Here is an 18,801-nt window from a genome sequence, read left to right on the forward strand (position 1 = left end):
TTATATGATTTGCCCCCGTGGGTGTAGTAGAATGGCGTTGGGGTGGACTTTGGGTCGCAAGAACCCGTTGCTGTAGTGGAAGTGATTGGACAGTGCCTCAGAGATCTGCAACGAGCTTGACGCATCCTCGTCCTCCTCTCCCTCTGCTACCCCATCTCTCTGCAAACACCCCTGTCCCGTCTGTCCATCCACCACCCCCACGCGGTGCGGGGGCCACCCATCGGTCTGTCCATCCACCACCGCTTCTCTGTAGGCCCAGGGCTGTGTCTGTCCGCCTGTTACCCATGGGAGAGTAACCCTTGGCTCCATCTCCAGCACTGGGGCCTCTGAACTCAGAGGGGGAACCAGGGAGGAGTGAAGTCCAGAGTCCTGGAGATGGGAAAGGAGAGACCGAGTGAGTGAGTAAGAGAGAGAGAGAGCATCAAAGAGTCACAGAGAGACATTAGATAGAGACAAAAAGATACGGTAGAGAGAGAGTGAACATCAGTGTCATGGAGGAGAAAAGGAGAGAGCAGGAAGTGAGGGAATGATAAAGAAGATCCTGGAGAGAAAATGTAATGGTTTATATACCTACCTAAATGAAAGAGAGGCTCAGGGATAAAGATACAGAAAATAATGGCGGGAGAAAGATAGCAGAGAAAAGGTAAACATAATCATTGGAGAGGTGAGAGAGAAGTATAAAGGAATATGGGTGAAGAGGAGGTGAGAGTTGTGGGGTGTTCTTAGGATTCATCTTGAGGAGTGTTTGAGGTCAGAGGAGGACCAGGGAGGAGCGGAGGCCAGATCTCTGGAGATGGACAGCAGAGAGAGAGAGACGTGAGACAGAATGCAAGAAAAAAGAGGAAGGAGGGAGAGAGAGATTGGAAAAAGGTTATTATTTGAGAATATGGAATCAGAAATGCAGGATGTCAGGAGAAAAAAAACATTGGAGAGGTGGTACGATTACACAGAATCTAAGAGAGAGTCTAGGTGGAGAAAGAGTCTTATCAAGAGAGGAAAAGACACAAAGAGAGAGATAAAGCGATGGAGAGATAAAAAGACAGAAAGATAAAAAGCCAGCGAGCTATTGAAGAGGGGGATAAAGAAAGAAAGATGGTAAACGACAGACATGATAGAAGAAAGGATGAAAAAGTTATGAGGAAAGAAAGAAGGGAAAGGATAAAAGGACAAATAAAGACTGAGAGGGAAGGATAACCTGAAAAGAAAAGGAGGAATATGAAAGGAGCCACTGAAGGTGATGCACCGCAGACAAACATGGCGAGATCAAGAAAGAGGAAGAGAACCGAATGTCATGTTTCTCTCTCACACGCATACCAGAGAGTGGTTGCTGCTCTTGAGGTAGGCCTCTAACCGGCGCTGGCTCTCCTCCCTCTGCCTCTCCCTCCACGAGTTGGCGTCTCTGGGGGGTTGGAAGCCTGTGTAGAGGGGTGTACGGCCCAGACTCTCCAGGTCCTGCTCTGACACTCCCCCTGGTGGCTGGTGCAAGGCAGAACACTCCTGAAACCAAACAGAGGGGTTGAGAAGTGGATTTCCCATTTTTGCACCCTTGCAACCTTGCAACTCTGATGTGAACCTGAGGGTTCATCTAATCATATAGAGAAGAATGAACCTAAGTCTGCCCCCGTCTTCATCTGACTACAAGGGACCTTGACGAGCAATACATGTCAACAACAACAACCCCATGGGTAATGTATTTACATGTTCGATACAAAATAAAGCGTTGCTGAGGATTTGAATATCTATTCTACAGGCACTAAATATAAGTTAGGGTACTACTGTCATGATGTAGCGGAAGTCTGAACAGCAAAATATCTCTTTCAATTTCCCAGTGCCTTAACTACTCACACCCCTGCTTACTCTTTCTAATTCTCCACCATGCTATTACTGTAGGTGCACAGGTAGGAAAGGGCCATTTTAAACTGTATGGCAGTGTTGTGTAACTGAGAGGTGCTCTAAGAGGTCGTTTACATGGAGCCTAGTTTGTCAATCTGATACGGATAGCTAATACAGATAGCCCTATCATACATACGAACACTCTCTATCCGCACCTTGTTTCCGCAACGATCGCAGTCCGGGGTAGAAAGTGAGTAGATTTGAATCGGTACGGGGGCTGGTGTTCGTCTGCACGGTTTCACGCAACATGATGACGTCACTGCCCCACGTGATCTTTTTGCCATCTCCAACCAATATATATATATAACTTGTTCTCCCTCAAAATCTCACTCGTGGTGGGCCTCGAATTCACTAACATTAACCCAGTCTTCTGATTTTTGATTAACCCCCTATCTTGATCTAATTCTTCTTATTCAGACGTAACATAACTTTCATGACCACAAAAATAAATTGGCCAGCGATTTAATTTGCTTTTTTATTCATAAATGTATGTAAAATGCTCGGAGCAATTCATCATGGGAAATGGGATGACAGACATGTCATGTTACTGTTCCAAACTCTTTATTATCAATAGAAAAAAGAATTCATTTTCGCATATCCTTTAGTCTGACCACTGATATTAACTATCATAATGTAATGTTGTTAATTGGAGCTTGAATGTCTTGTGTAATGTGTTTATCCTCGTGCTGTGAAGTACCTTCTTCTAGGTTTTTCACGTTTTTTCAGTTGTGTAAATAAAGCGCTAAAGCGCCACCCACAGGGGTGAGGTATGTACTACAGTCGGTTCACCACAATCTGCTGCCTCCGTGTTTACGCAAATCTCTCGTTGCCAGCCTCCGTATTTACGAAATTAAAAGATTCGATTGGTGTGAAAAGTAAATCCGATTCGGAGGCCCTAGACTTCGTGTGCATAGCACCAGGACATGATGAGAGATTCATTTTCTAAAATGCTTTTATAGCTGTGCTGTTACACACAGTGTGACCATGTTCCAGTGTACTCAATGGCATTATTGCAATGTAATATGAAATGTCCTCCACATCTTAATGTTGGATTTGCCTTATTAATACTAAGAGTCCTTTTGCTTTTCACAGCTAAGATGTATCAAGGTATCTTTTTTTATAGGCCATATAGACCTAGCTTTATATTTGATTGAATGGTTACTAAGTTACTTGATTGATTATGAATTTATTCCCATTTAAACATTTACTTATTTTAGACATTATTTATTTCTGTTGAGAAATTCTTATAGCACGCCATTTGTGAAGTGGATAAAGAAAAGGCCAAACCTCTGCACCAATGGCTACTGCAGTCATTGAACTCACCTCCAAGGACATCATATTGTTTTTTATCATGCTGTCCATCCTGATAGACACATCATCCATCTGTGTAAGAAGAAAGAGCACGGGTGTGGGGGGGGGGGGGGGGTCAAGAACCAAAGGGGAATGTGATTACACATGATGAAATTGTGCTGAGTGTGTGTGACTCTGTGTGTGCGTGCGTGTGTGTGTGTGTGCGTGTGTATGTGTCTGTAAGTGTGTGTGTGTGTGTGTAAGTGTGTGCTTACCTGACTTCTGAGGTCTGTGCTTGCAGAGTTTAGTCTCCTCAATGAGGTCTGTCTCGATAGATTGTTAATCTCCTCCCTGGTGGGAGAGAGAGAGAGAGAGAGAGAGAGAGAGAGAGAGAGAGAGAAAGAGAGAGAGAGAGAAAACTTGAGAAAGGGAATTTCAAATGATGCTTAGGACATGATGTTCTGACACTGATATGTGTCTTAGTTCTGACAGGTCCAACACTCACGTCCTTTCACTTAGCTCCCTCTTCAACTTCCTGTTCTTGCGTTTATGGTGATGTGTCACAATGATGATGACAATCACCATGACAACAACTAAGGCCCCGGCAACCCCGCCCACGATGATTGTGGGGAAGGTGTCGACTGGTGCCTCATGCCGTTGGAGCTCTGAAATACACAGAGAAATACTAGGTTAAAGGACAGACAAGTAAACACACGCACACATACACGCCAGTAATAGACGCACAAGAGAATTAGCATACTTGTCCATGTCAGTTGACTAACACAAGAAAACAAAGTCCATTGGTTGATTATTAGTTGTTCTGTCTTTTAATTCTGATGATTATTTGCAAACAACTTATACTCTAGGAAACAACTAACAGATTCTGTTTCTCTGCTTTAGCCAAGCGTTATATTTCACATGTGGAACACACCTATCAATCAGCAAAGAATAAGCCTGGGATAGTATTTTTAAATGATTCACACCTTAATTGTGGGTAAACGTATATGTGACATACATTTAACATGAAATTAACTACAACAGTGGTTCTCACACTGCTTCAGGCAAAATTCGACAGTACTTCAACAACTCAATTTTGAATAAACACTGACTGGTAGTCCGGGTATTTAGTTTTGCTGCATCTGAGAGTTGGGGGTTTTCCCACATCAATGCTACTCAGAAGGTCACAAGGGAGCAGGACCAGAAAGGTGCTACAACCTGCCACCTTTCACTCTTCAGCTCAATGAACTGTTCCTGCATATCTAAAGAGAGATATTTCGCCGTGCAGACAAATGGCTCCCGAACACAGTGTGTAACCCACTGTCCACATGTGCCAGTTAATGAAAAACCGAGGTGCAAATAACTCATGGTATTTGGCACCAGTTGGAGCAGTGCTTTTCTCCGAAGTGCAAGCCTATGTTTTCGAAAATGAAACTCATGATTTTGTTAGATCTGTTATGAGTGCAAGTGTGCTTATGTTGTAAGAATGTGTTGTGGCAAAAAGCTTGTTGCTCAGTGGGCTAGGGCGGAACCAGTTATTTAAAACCAGTTATTAAAAATGTTATGTTTATTGCACAATACGACAGTGTTGGTGATCTCAAGGCTGATGCTCTTGCGGTGCGGTTATATTGCACCAACACAGTGTGCTGCTCTCCAACGATCACGGAAGAAAGCGGCCATTTCTACCAATCTTCAGCATCTGGGCTTGTAATGTGGACAGGAAGAAGCACCATGATGACTGCGTTGCAGAATTTCTGAACATAATTAAACACAGTGCTCAGGCCTACCCCGAAAAGATGGCTGGTGGCCCTGTACTGACTGCCGGTGGCCAGCTTCCAGATGTCAACTGCAACATCGCTGGTCAATTGCGTTCTCCCCATGACATGCCTGACCCAACCACAGATGTACTCGAATGAATTATATAGAGCTGAAATCCAGAACATTAGACTACCAACTTTCTTCAGATTCTATTTTGTAGTACTGAAGATGCTTTGGGTAAACGTGTCAGAAGTAAAAGAGTACATTGTCTTTTTGTGGAGTAAAAGTTGACAGAAGTTTTAAAACTTAAGTAAGCCACTGACACACACAAGGTTAGAGTACATACTAACACTCAAATATTTTGATAAGCACACACATGCACACACACTCAGCACTGTTGCCTAACTCAACACCAGTCATTTAAGACGCTGATTCCTCTTTCGCTATCTCTCTATGCATGACACAAAAAGCAGTCCATATTCTTTTCTCTTCTTCCTTCAGCCTATGACAGATGGCACTGGCCTAACTCCCCTTAAACTGAAACTGTCCTCCCACACACATGTGAAAGAGGAGCAATGACAAGCTGTTACCACATGGGGGCAGCACACACAATGACATTAAACAGGCTTTAAAAGCCCTCCACCTAACCACTCCAGTTTACCAAAGCTTACTGTGCTGTGGTCTACTAAAGAGTAAGTTTCACTAGTAACACCTAATCTGGCCTGCATATACTCCATCAGAAAAGACAGATGAGATGGGAACCATAGCCATAGTGGGACTAAAAAAGACTGTTCATGTCAGCATAGTTGTACTGGGACCAGTTGAAAGGACGGAGGCACAGTTTTATTAGAGTATTGTTTTGCAAAGTCTTTCCAGAATTATGCTGTTTAGTTCTAGAACTAACAGAAACCTTTATAACGTTCACTTTAGTTCATTTTTACATCATCAAATATTTGTGACTGTATTGTCAGGGTTGAAAGGGAGACAGTTGTACAGTGAGATCAGCTCTGATAGGAAATGCACCCACCTCTCACAGTCACCTGAAGCTCTCCTTTGTCCGCCCCCATGCGGTTCCTGGCCTCGCATTGGTAGACGCCTGTGTCTGTCAAGACAAGCGGCCTACCAAAGACAAGCCGGTTCCCTTCTCCAAAAACACCTTCAGGTAAACCTCCATCTCTCCTAGTGAATAAACGTAAGGTTAGCGAGGAGACCACACACAAACTAAAGGTTGAGATGACAATTCATCATAAATTGATCACAACCCCATATTATCCAGTTAACCCTGTCATAATGTTCGTCCTGAAAGGTTTTGCTGTTCCAGAGCTTTATTTCAGATGTACTTCTAAATCTTTGTTTTCATGACCATGACCACAAAGCATAACGAAGCCAGTCAAACTTCACTTCCACCAAAGAGATCAAGGACCAACAAAGTTTTCCATTTTTAAAACATGCTGTGGGTATAACCGTCTGAAACGGTTTTCATGAAAATCCAGCATGTCTACACATAAGCTTGCTGATTGTTATGCTACTTTGACCCTGATCTGACACTGATCAACCCGCCATACATAGTTTAGGTGACAAACACACACACACCCACTGGTGATACCTAGTTTAGGTGATGACAAACACACACACCCACTGGTGATACTTAGTTTAGACGGTGACAAACACACACACCCATACACACATACACAGAGGTAAAGATGTGGCAACCCTATTCCATGTCACCAAAAACCTGTTAAGCTAGAATGCATCTTGTGCATGATAACACAAATAACGTCAGCTAGAGCGTAGCTACACACGTAGACGTGATGTGGACAGACTAGACAGGGCTCACATTCACCTTTACCTACAAAGGCTCTTAGCACTGACAGGGTTGATTTACAAATTGCTTTCTTTCTGTAGTTGGTTGTTATTCAGAGTGACCTTTTTCCTATTCTATAGTGGGATTTACCAGACAAACAACGCAAGTATGTATTTATTATCTCTCTCTCTCTCTGTCTGTCTCTCTCTCTCTCTCTCTAAGTCTTTTGAAACATCATGCTCCAGAAACTGATTAATGAACTCCTTTGGGGAGGGTCAAGTTTCTGTGGTAACACTGTGCTGTCTGTCAAACCATTCTCAGGTTGGTGGCCCAGCCCCCTAGTCTTTTCTGGGTCCACAATGACCCATTATCCCTATGACACACCTTTCCGCCACTGTCACCATGGCGATTTACATGACGACAGCCACCACCATAGTCACCTGTGTAACACCAGGAACATGACGATTGGCAATCTAACCCCAACAATCTAACTCCATTGTAACTCTGATCCAAAGAACGCAAGGCCTAGACTCTACTCTGTACACTTTCATAATAAGCTTAATTCTGCTGTAAAGGGCAATGTAGTGTAGACAATTATGGGCCCTAATTTCATTGATGGGCAGCAGGCAACTGGCAACTGGCAATGAGCAACGAGCAACTGGCAACAAGCACAGCAATGAGCAACAAGCACAGCAATGAGCTAAGTCCGCCCCTCGCTCCTGAACGAAAACCTAATTTAATAACCTGGCAAAATAATTTTGTAAATGTAATACCATGAGCAAAATCCTATGAGCAAACATGTGACTTTACTCGTTGCCCATCAATTCAATAAGTACATCTGTTACGTTTTTTCTGATATAGAAAAGGCTGTTTTTGAGGTATGTTTTTATTAGCAACTTCTTTTCATTACATTTTCCAATTAATTTTGGTCATGTGACCGACAGATAAACACAGCTGTCGTTCCCACTAGAGCCGTCCAGGCTATCCACTATATAGTTCTGTGGTCGGCGTAGGAAATATGTAAGAAAAGCCTTTTACAGCACTACATGGCCAACAATATCGCCAGAAGATGCCAGTTGGCATGTTAGCAAGCTTTTGCTGGTGTTTGCAAAGCTTTGGCATGGTTTGCCGGTAGCCTGCTAGTTTAAGACCAAAACTCTCTAATGCTGCTTTAACGGAAAGCATAAATGCTGAGCTCACCTGGCACTAGAGAAGTTCCTTCATAGCCGTGACTAGTTTGAACAGCTTTAAACGGGGCATTAACATGGGCACCAGACTGAGAGGAGCAGGGCTGACTCATCAGTACCTCTGCCATGTTTAATTACCCCAAACACAGGGTTAGCGGCTGAAAGGAGTGAGATGCTCGTCTGGGTCTGATCAGCCTGATGCAGGTCTCTCTGACGGCTCTCTTTGATCCCCCTCTGGCTCCACGGAGCCTTTGATCACGGGTCTGGGATGGGTGAGCTGGAAGGGGAAGGGGCCCATCGGCTCTATGCATGTTTGAGTCTGTGTGTTTAAGATGTCTGTGTTTGTCTCAACAATGAGTAGTCTGGGTGAGTTCGACCTGGCCCATCTGTGTGTCTGTGTGTGTGTCTGTGACGACAATGATGTCTGGGTGAGTTTGCGCATCTATGATCTATGGCCAGGGTTTCTGCTAGGATTTGTTTTTGCCCGTGTGAATTTAATCAATCTACGCTACAAACGCAAATATAATGTAGCCTAGAGAATGAAGACTTAGGTTGACAAAATAATGACATCATACTCAAATCAGTTTTGCTTTAACCAGGATGTCATCCTTAGGTGGATATTTGGATGCTGGGTGGGCAACTAAATTGAATAGATAATCCTACCCGTCTACCACATTAAAGGCAGCAGTCGAAACTTTGCAGCATGGTCGTGCTTGACACTACATTATTCTAATTTGATACAATCAAAAACTGTAAAACTGTTCTGCTTAGCAACCATAGACAGACATAGACAGAAAAAAACATAATTTAGCTTATAAACACACATTTCAAGTATTCTTCGACAAAAAGGACTGTAGACATGTATTGTTTTCAGTTGCTAGCTCGGTCATTGTGAAACCATATTTCTTGCTACTAGTTCTGCAATGACACTACAAGTTGGGAAGAATCCTTTGTCAATTTGTCAATATCTGCCAAACATGGTTTGGGCGAACAGAACTTCGCCAGTGTAGTGAATAAGTCTACGTACCTAAGTCTGACATTTATCATCATCAAACACACCCAGAGAGCCACTGATGGCTCTAATAGATTACACCCTCCTTGCAGAGATACAATAATTTAATGAGCTAATCACTATGATGTCAAAATTAGATTTTCTATTCATTCTTTGCCAGTACTGACGGACGGGTGAAGATTATGGCGGGTGGAGCTCTGACTGAAGTTTTAAGGAGAATGAAAGGTTGAATGTGAGGGATTTATTTTCTGATACTGACCCGCGGACAATACATTTTCCCGCTTATTATACGGTTACTTGGCAACCGATAAAAGACATTCTACCAAATTATCTCTTTTTAATGTTTTTGTTGCCATTTTGTGGCTTCCACTGAGAAAAAATACTAACTCACGCAAATAGAACTTTAAAGATTCAGTTGTTGCGTAGAAACATATCACTTTCTGACTTCAAGTGGCACTGAATTTCCGATGGCAAATGTTCAATATATATATATTTGTTTTAAATCAATTTTACTAGTAAAAAAAAATTAAACCCTGTGTTCATTTGTGTGTGCTTTCTATGTGTCTCAACTACATGTAGCAATGTATATCAAGATCACAGCTGTCTTTTAGGTGAATAAATAATCTGGCACAGCCAACTTAAGACCAAGTCTAGTCTAGATTCAGCAGCATCTTGGGTATGTCTGACACTGTGTGCTCGGCCTCTTGACCTGTCCTTAACCTTGAACTGTCCTCTCTGTTCTTAAGTTCTCTGTGGTTCTGAACTATATGCATGCCCAAATATTGTTTGACTCTGGGATGGTACAGATCTAAAAATAAAATCAGATCCATTTCAGAGATTCTTCCTTCCTGTATATGACTGACCTCTAACCTATAGCTGACCTTTGTGTTTTGACCTGCCTGTCTCCTAAGTTGTCTGTTTGTGTCGATGTCTCCACTAACTTTGTGTACTGTCTATCTTTTTCTGGCCGGTCTTTGAGTCAGTATCTGACCTGTCTGTCTACATACCAGATGTGTTTGTGTTCGACCTGTGCGTTCATATCTAATCTAGACCTAGAAGTTTTCACTGCCTATAAGACTAGTGCAGCCAGGGATGGATTACCGAACAGGCCTACCGGGCCCAGGCCCAGGGGCCCATGAGCTCAGGGGGCCCCTAAGCCAGAGCCTTTGTGTGAAGTCGCTGTTATGTTTCTCTTATTTGTGGCTGAAAGAGGTGTATTTTGTTAATTTGCTGTTGGCTTTAATTGAGTGTACCTGCGCTGTTTTACAAAATGTGCATGTGCGCCAGGGGCATAACTAAAGATAATGCAGCTAGCGCGCAGGGTTCGAATGCAAAGGAGGCCCTGCCTTAAATACTTTTCTCGGACATATGACTTGCAGAGTGTAGTTAGTTTATTGCGACTGTGATCAACGATGAAATTATTTTGAATTTCTGGCGATACTTTATGTTATTTATAACCTCAAAATGAAAAACCTGTTGCTTTTGACACGTTCAGGCCCAGGGGACCATGGTTTCATAATCCGTCCATGATTGCATCTATTAGCATTCTACTTATACTTATCTATTCATCTTTCTGGAAATTATGTCAAAACCTGTTATGAATCCAGTCAGACCGCTTCAAATCATTATGGCGTTAGGAAAATGACCTAGGCAAGGAAGTTACTTGAAGTGTTTTCCCACAGCAGCTTCACATCCCTATCCATCTCCACACAGAACATGAAACACACGCACATACACACACTCATACATGCACACCCTCCCTCCTAATCATCTAGACTGGCCCCTGTCGGCCCCTTTCCTTCATGATCACTCATCTGTGACCTGCTCAAACAGTGACAAGCATGAGCTAATGCGTGAGCTAATGCCACAGCCAGTTACCAAAGGGTTAAGGGGAGAGTCAGCATCCTGTAATGGGGCAGAAGAAGGGTAATTGCCCCCTTTGTCGTCTGACCAAACACTTTGGTGTTTAATTATAATTCAGAGAGAGAGAAGGAGGGAGAGAGGCAGGGATGGAGAGAAAGAGAGAGAGAGATAGCAGGCTGCTGTTTTAAGTGATATTTTGGTGCCAGCCAGCAGTATTATGGGCTTAGGCATGTCTCTCTTTTCTTCCCCTCTCTTCTCTTTACATCTCTATCGTACTCTGTCTGTCCCTTTTTTTTCTTGATATCACTTTTTGTTCTTCCTGTTCCCCTTCTCCCCCTCTTTGTTCCCTCCTTCCTCTCACCTACATTTAGGCTCACTTTACTCCCCCCATTTCCTCACCCCCTCTTTTCTGGGTCTCCCTAACTCTGTCTATCCTTTGAATCTCTCTCTGCTTCTCTCCTCTCTGTTCTTCCCCCCTCCCTCGTGTGAACATTTCCTCTCTTTTTTTCAGCGACTCCATCGAGCTGCAATGCGACACTCAAGCTTTTATGTCACACTCAAAAGAAGGAGTCGACTCAGATTCACCTTTCTGTTTTAGTGTGTGTGTGTGTGTGTGTGTGTGTGTGTGTGAGACGTAGAGAGAGAGAGAGAGAGAGAGAGAGAGAGAGAGAGAGAGTGGTGTGTTTATGAGTGAGTGATTGAGTTAGTGTGTGTGTGTGTGTGTCTGTGCGTTTGTGTGTGTGTGAGGGAAAGAGAGAGAGAGAGAGAGAGAGAGAGAGAGAGTGGTGTGTTTGTGAGTGAGTGAGTGATTGAGTATGTTAGTGTGTGTGTGTGAGAGAGAGAGAGAGAAAGAGAGAAAGAGAAAGAGAGTGAGTGCCTCTGCGTCTATGTGTCCCTGGGTGACTGAGTTTCAGTTTATACGGTATGTAGTCACTCAACACAAGGTTCCACTAAACTGCTTACAAGCACGCGCCACTCCTCCAAATGACCTGAAGTAGATCATAAGAGCTTCTGCAAGGAGGATTGACATTCCAAAGAAGTCAACTTTAGACATTAGCTAAGATACAGACAATCAGGGGAAAACACGGAGATGTATCTTGACTTAAGTAAAAAACACAGATGAGTGGGAACAATGTATTCACTAAGAGATACGGCATTCAGACTCTGATTCAGACAGAAACAGAGACAGAGGAACGGTGGCAATTAACAAGACAGACAATGGAACAGAAGACAAATATGTAGACGGAGGCTGAAAAGAGAGGTATGTATGCAGACAGAGAGGTTACCTGGTCCAGGTGACATTTTCTACCTCTGGGTTTCCTCCAAACTCACAGGTGACTTCAACCCCTTCCCGCCCAACAAACCAGTTGCCATCATAACCACTGACCACAGCATTCGGAGGAACTGCTCAATACACACACACACACACACACACACACACACACACACACACACACACACACACACACACACACACACACACACACACACACACACACACACACACACACACACACACACACACACACACACACACACAAACGCGCACAAACACCCACACAAAGATATGTTTCAATGTCCAACCAGGAAAGAGTAAGAGAGAAAGGAAAACAGCATACTGAATGACAAACAGCATTTGCCATTCAAGATAAAACATGTACTAATGACATAAATGACAGACACGCAAGCCCACACAAACAAACAAACACTCAAAATTCAAATTTGATCTTTATCAAGTATCAGTAATCCTAATTATATGTTATGTGACTAAGGTGAATGTCCTATCCTATATGGCATAGGATTGTTGCCAGAATTTTTGTAAAGTCCTTGATGCCTGATATACTTACAGTGCACCACCAGGGTGTTCCTGATGCGGTGGGGGCGCTCTAGAGTTGGGTGGCTCACCAGGCAGTCCAGCTTCTTGCCGTTCATGTTCCGCAAAGGATGCAGGGAAAACTGGGACGAGACACGCCCACCCTCTCCCGTCCTGTTCTGTGATTGGCCTTGGAGGTCAGTATCCCATGAGAGGGTAGGTGGGGGATGGGCTGTAGAGCGACAGAGGGCTGCAACGCGAAACGTTTGCCCCTCCTCCAAAATCACAGGCTCCAATAAAGAGATGGGTAATGCTGGAGGGGGGAGGGATCAAAACAAAAGGTCATGGTTGGATGACATGTCAACCAATCAGCATTCAGGAGTTAAAAAGTACGTCAATAAGTTCATCAAAGATGTGGATAGAAACTGTGCGTGTTAAATACTCTGGTTGGACATCAACACCTCTTTATGACCGGGGAAAACACAAGGAAAATACGCTTGAAATGCAAGACAAAGGAAGAGAAGCGGGAGGTGAGTAGAGGAAGAGATCAGAAGTGAGGAGGATGAGGAGGGGGAGGGTCTTACTCCAGACGGTGAGGCTGATTGGTCTCTGGAAGGTTCCGGAAGGGTAGGTGATGACCTGGCAGGTGTAGCGTCCCTCATCTGATGTCTCAGTGTTGAGGATGAGAAGAGAAGATTCTGACAGGGGGTCCTTTGACCTGAAACGCACTCGTGTAGCCAACCGGCCCACCACTGACAGACACACACACACACACACACACACACACACACACACACACACACACACACCATTGTGAATGTGCGTGGGAACATACATACGTACATGCATGCACGTACAGAAAATGATATTACTGGCAATGTAAAAGTGGTGTATGTGTGTGTGTGTTTGTGTGTGTTGATGTGAGCAGGTATATGTGTGCACGTATGACTGTGTGTGTGTTGTATCGAGTTAGAATATTCTTGATGATGATGACTGCTAAAAATACAGCAGACATGTTTTCTTACTTTCTTAGATATGATTTTCTGAGATCTTGCTTGAGTAAAGTTTGCGCCTTCAACAGGAAAAAATAGGCGAACCAGTTAGCCCAGCAGGGAAATGATCCCATCTGCAAATGAACGCCAAACGCAATGTTTTTCCCCAGAGGGGTGAACAGACAAACAGGCAAAATCCGTCCGCGGTAGACAATAAGAGGCACCCTGGCACAGCCACGAACACAACGCATGTATAAGTGTGTGTGTGTTGATGTGAGCAGGCATGTGTGAGCATGTATGAGTGTGTGTGTGTGTGTATGTGTGTATGTGTGTTTACCTGTTCCCTCTGTATGGTGAGCAGTGATGATGAGCTCAGTAGTTCCATCTGCTTGCACCTTATTCCAGTTGACCTGGACGATACTCTCACCCTGAGCATCGAATTGGCATGGCAACCGTGTCTCCGTCTCAGCAACTGAACGAAGTGAGAAGGATTCCGGTGGTTCCACAAACCCTCCATACACACAGACTACAGGAGACAGAGGATAGAGAAGACTTCAGCGTAATATCACAGGAGACAGAGGGGAGAGAGGTTAAAGGGTACAGATGAACCTGCTGGGGGGGGGGGGGCGCGACTCTCCGCGACTCTCCCACCGCCCGACTATCCGACCCGGCGTTTGAGCACCCTAACGGCGCTTTAACTTTAACCAGGAGACACTCCTCTCTTTCTTCTCAATATGTTGGTTTGAGGCAATCAACCTCTTCGATAAGCCTGAAAGCACATCATTAAGTCTACTTAGTATTTCATTAAAATGCCCTTAAAGAAGTCTGTAGTCCATGTGTTTGTGTGTGTGTGCATGCGCTCAAATGTGTGTGTGTGCATTGTGTGTGTGTGGGGGGGGGGTCCCTGGACTGCACTTTTAGGGGACAACTGGACCAGCAAAGTGGCATTAAACCCCCTGCCCTCATTCAGGTGTGTGAACCTTGCTAGAAAGCCTTGGCAAGCCTTTGGCTACCCACAATGCACCAGTGTTTCATACACCAATGAGCTTTTTCTGACTGTTTGAAAAAAAATCTAATATTTACATTCCATTTAACAGATACAGAGATTCACTCATTGCTATCAGGCCATTAAAGCGGTTGTGTGTCTGTCTGCTTATTTAAGGTGACACTTTGAATGAAGTGCAAACACAGCCCTCTGTGGGAAAAGCATTTGTGTTTTGAATGTGTTTGCGCATCTAAGGGAAACACAGAGACAGAGAGAGAGAGAGAGAGAGAGAGAGAGAGAGAGAAATACAGAATGGGAGCATGTGGGATTTAACCAGAATAATTAATGATTACACATGCAAGCACACGAACAGACAGACACACAAGGACACTAACCAACCCTCCCTCCCTCCCTCGCTCTTTGGCAAATACACAGACTTGGTAAAATATTCACTCTGACAACACACACAAACAGCAACCTGTTTGAATACCCAACATAAGCGCAATCAGCATTTGCCATTTTTTCAAACGGAAATATCTTCCAATGACCTAACTGGTAGGTCCACTACTATACTGTGACTGCTTTTAACATTAATGTAAGCCACGACTACACACAAAATACGCACGATAAAACCTGACCTATGATCTTTAACACATACACGCAGACCCATTTCATGCAGCATGCCGAGTAGAGTTTGACTGGCACACACACACACAAATACCCTATTGTTTAAAAGCACAGGTACAGGTTTTCTTCCTTATCTCCAGGCAACTGTATCAGCTAAGAAAGCCTCATAAATCAGTGTCAAGTGTGTGCATGTAGACATAATAAAATAATGGTTGTTGTTAGTAGGGTTGGTGGTATAATTGTTGTATTAGGCTAAGAGATGTCAACTGTATTGTTATTACAGGTGCAAATATCCTTGTAGTGCTTTACATTATGAATGAATAATTATTATCACTGAAAACGTTATTCTTTGATGGGTGTGTTTAAGAGTATTGTGACATTTTGTTTGTTGCTCAATTTGAATATATGTAATGAGGCATGATCCTGCATAGCTTAAGTTATAATTTTCTTAGAAGCATTTTCATAACTCCTTACTTACACTGCCAGTTTCTAGCCAGTTAAGTTTGTTGGAGTCTTGCAATGAAGTCATATTCAGATAGAGATGAATATAAGAAATCAGTGTGTGGTTTTGAATAGCTGTTCACAGGTTTGACATTGATTATCTACAGTGTGCTTCAGTGGTCAAGAAAACACAACATCTGAAAAGCTTACAATATTTGTATGTCTCATATAGTGCTGGGCAGACCCCATATTACTCTTACCCAGGATACTGAGCAGCAGACAATGCCTCATGCCCACGCCACTTTGGAACATTGTTTCGGCCCAGTTTGGCCCCGTCCCTATGCCACGCAAGCGGCTGTTTCGGTGACGGTCGGTGATCTGAGCGGATCCGTGAGGACAGCCTTGAAATTAAATCCACGAGCAGGTGTCAATACCCCCAGTCAGTCCTCCTGCCCCGCGGCGAGTCCACAGTGGACGTCGCGATAAGAACTTTCGAAGCGCAACAGGTGAACACTGTCTCTCCTAACTGCTGTCCGCTTTTTCTCCTATTCGTGACTCAGTTGAGTTTCCTAAACAGGTAAATCCAGTTGACGGTGGCGGGCGGAGTGGAGCATTCTTCACGGATCACACGAAATTCCTAACATCTGTAAAGGGTTAGTTACGGGAGCGTTAGAATACTAGGTTGTATAAGTATCCTATACTCGTCGAGCATTTACAGTAAAAGAACCTGTGGCCACCAGCCCGACACTATAACCATGCAATGAAAACCACCTGCTTGCACCTGTACCGCATGTGTCGCCATTGGCAATGTACTATCGCACCCGCAGGTAACAGAGTGCAGGCAGGACGGCAGGACGGCAGGCCAACATGCGGTCTCGTGTTTTGCACCCTCCCTCTACTCCGCCCTCTCTCTATTTACAGTCATTGGTGTGTACAAAAAGTCGCAGGCCGAGTTCTTTGTAATACAAGTCGACCTTTGCACAAAACTTTAGGGAATGGTTGAATTCGGTTTAAACTTTACAGTAAGGCTGTCCTATGCTGAATTGCTTAAACTGTGAGATGTAATTGCATGTTTACTGTAAGATTTGATTGCATGTTATCGAGTAATATTTTTCTGAATACTTTAACATGATGACTGCTGAAAATACAGCAGACATTTTTTTTTGTTATGATTTTCTGAGATCTTGCTTGAGTAAAGTTCGCGCCTTCAGCAGGAAAATAATAACTAGGCGAACCAGTTAGCCCAGCAGGGAAATTTTCCCACCTGCAAATTAACGACAAATGCAATGTTTCCCCCCGGGCGTTGGACAGACCATGACATTTTTTATGCTGTGGCAAAATCCACCCGCGGTAAACAATAAGAGGCACCCAGGCACACTCGCTATCAGCCACGAACACAACGCGCGACATTCTCGTGAACAACATGTCAACTAAACTACGCCCAAGACACACTGAACTTCTTTGCCAGTGACCACCGACATACATATGTCATCCTAAAAACAAGTGACATTTAGGCCACTAACATGCGAGGAGACAATGCGTGGCCTACGCTACAGGCTTAAACCACACCGCACAAACAACCGTTAAAAAACGCCATAAGGAAAAAAACACACAGTATTACGTCACCTATCAGTTTGATATGCTTTTTTGTGAAGATTAGGATTGTGAGGAATAGGACTGAACAGGCTAGTGAATGCACAGATTTACACCAGCTGACTGTCACCCTGCAGAGTAGCCAATACTCTCCATTTTGCAGGTCCCCGATATAGTATCAAAATCAGATTTGTATTTATTGCCAAGGAGGTTTACACCTACCTGGAATTTGCTCTGGTGTATAGGTGCATACAGTAAACATAAAAACCTACAAACACAATAAGTACTACACATAAGATAACTACTTTAGATAAAACACAGTACATAGGATACAAATATATAAAAATTGTATGTAAAAAAGTTAAGTAGAAGGTAAAATGCAAAATGCAGGGCAGGAGTGCAAAAGTGAGTGTGCAATGTGCACTGTGCAATGTAGTGTGTGTTAACGTAACACGTAACGTTTAGCGTACAGGCGGCCCACTTATGTACTTTAGCCACTCACACAGAAGAACCCCCGGAAAGGTGATCCTCTCTCTCTCTCTGTCTCTCTCTCTCTCACACACACACACACACACACACACACACACACACACACACACACACATACACAAGCACGCACACAAAGGGGGAGAGTAGAAAATGGGAGAGCAATGTGCAGTGCCCTCTTATGGCCAATATGATGACTGTCGTGAACGCCCAGATAGAGAGAAAACAAGAAATGCACAAGCTTCCTCATTTCTGTATGACTGCATAGATCCAACAACATGATAGGAAATGACGACTGAGATGTGACAAGATAGTGGGTTTATTGGATGGGTCTAGCAGGCCACAGCCTATTTATCTCACCTCAGTAGGCTGAACCTGTAGCTCAATCTTACCATGACTCATTGCTTCTTCTCTGTAGTTGCGTAGACAATGTTTCTAAACAGAGTACAGTCAAAGGACAGCAGTCACAATATTAGCCCATATCGCCACCACACAAATGCCTCAATGCCTAAAATACAATTTGTTGCCAATCTTTTTCTGAAATCTAGGACGATTCAGTCCACAGTTAAGAGCCACATCTGTGGATGACCAAATCTGCATTTATAAATCGGAGAAAACAGCCGTGCCATACAGAGTCCCACAATGATTCATTCTTTGGGCCCGTTCTGTTTAACCTATACATGCTTACTGTTAGCCAAATCTTTCAAGAGCACAAGTTGGTTTATCATAGCTATGTAGACGACACCCTGATCCATTGAGCTCTCCCACTGAATGGCTTGAACCCATTGAGTCATCCTGTCTGTGCCAACGAAAAAGTGGATGGCTGGATGCAACACAATTTCCTTCAATTTAATAAAGACTGAAATTGTTCTGTTTGGGAACAAAGAAGGAAAGTTGGAAAGTAGTGCCTACCTGGAATCTTGGGCACTTAAGACAGCAACCCATGTCAATCATCAAAGGGTCAGAGATTTTGTGCTTAAGGAAGATTTTATTTTTTTAAAGAAACGTATTCATGCCTTTGTACCCTGCAGGGTTGACTACTGCAAATCTCTCCCCACTG

The 18,801-nt window shown here is 43.6% G+C and overlaps 1 protein-coding gene across 1 annotated transcript; it reads right to left on the minus strand.

Moving 5' to 3' along the window:
• On the minus strand, positions 1 to 15,974 carry nectin4b (nectin cell adhesion molecule 4b; the record flags this gene model as incomplete). The annotated part of the gene is made up of 10 exons (XM_080836245.1): positions 1 to 369; positions 1,315 to 1,497; positions 3,459 to 3,534; positions 3,689 to 3,848; positions 5,966 to 6,117; positions 12,091 to 12,208; positions 12,652 to 12,930; positions 13,202 to 13,369; positions 13,947 to 14,135; positions 15,923 to 15,974. The coding sequence occupies 10 exons, from the start codon at positions 15,972 to 15,974 to the stop codon at positions 1 to 3; spliced, it is 1,746 nt and encodes a 581-aa protein (XP_080692371.1).
• Between the last annotated feature and the right edge of the window lie 2,827 nt (positions 15,975 to 18,801).

Source organism: Sprattus sprattus (assembly GCF_963457725.1).
Source record: "Sprattus sprattus genome assembly, chromosome: 4".
In the NCBI taxonomy this organism is placed as follows: Eukaryota; Metazoa; Chordata; class Actinopteri; order Clupeiformes; family Clupeidae; genus Sprattus; species Sprattus sprattus.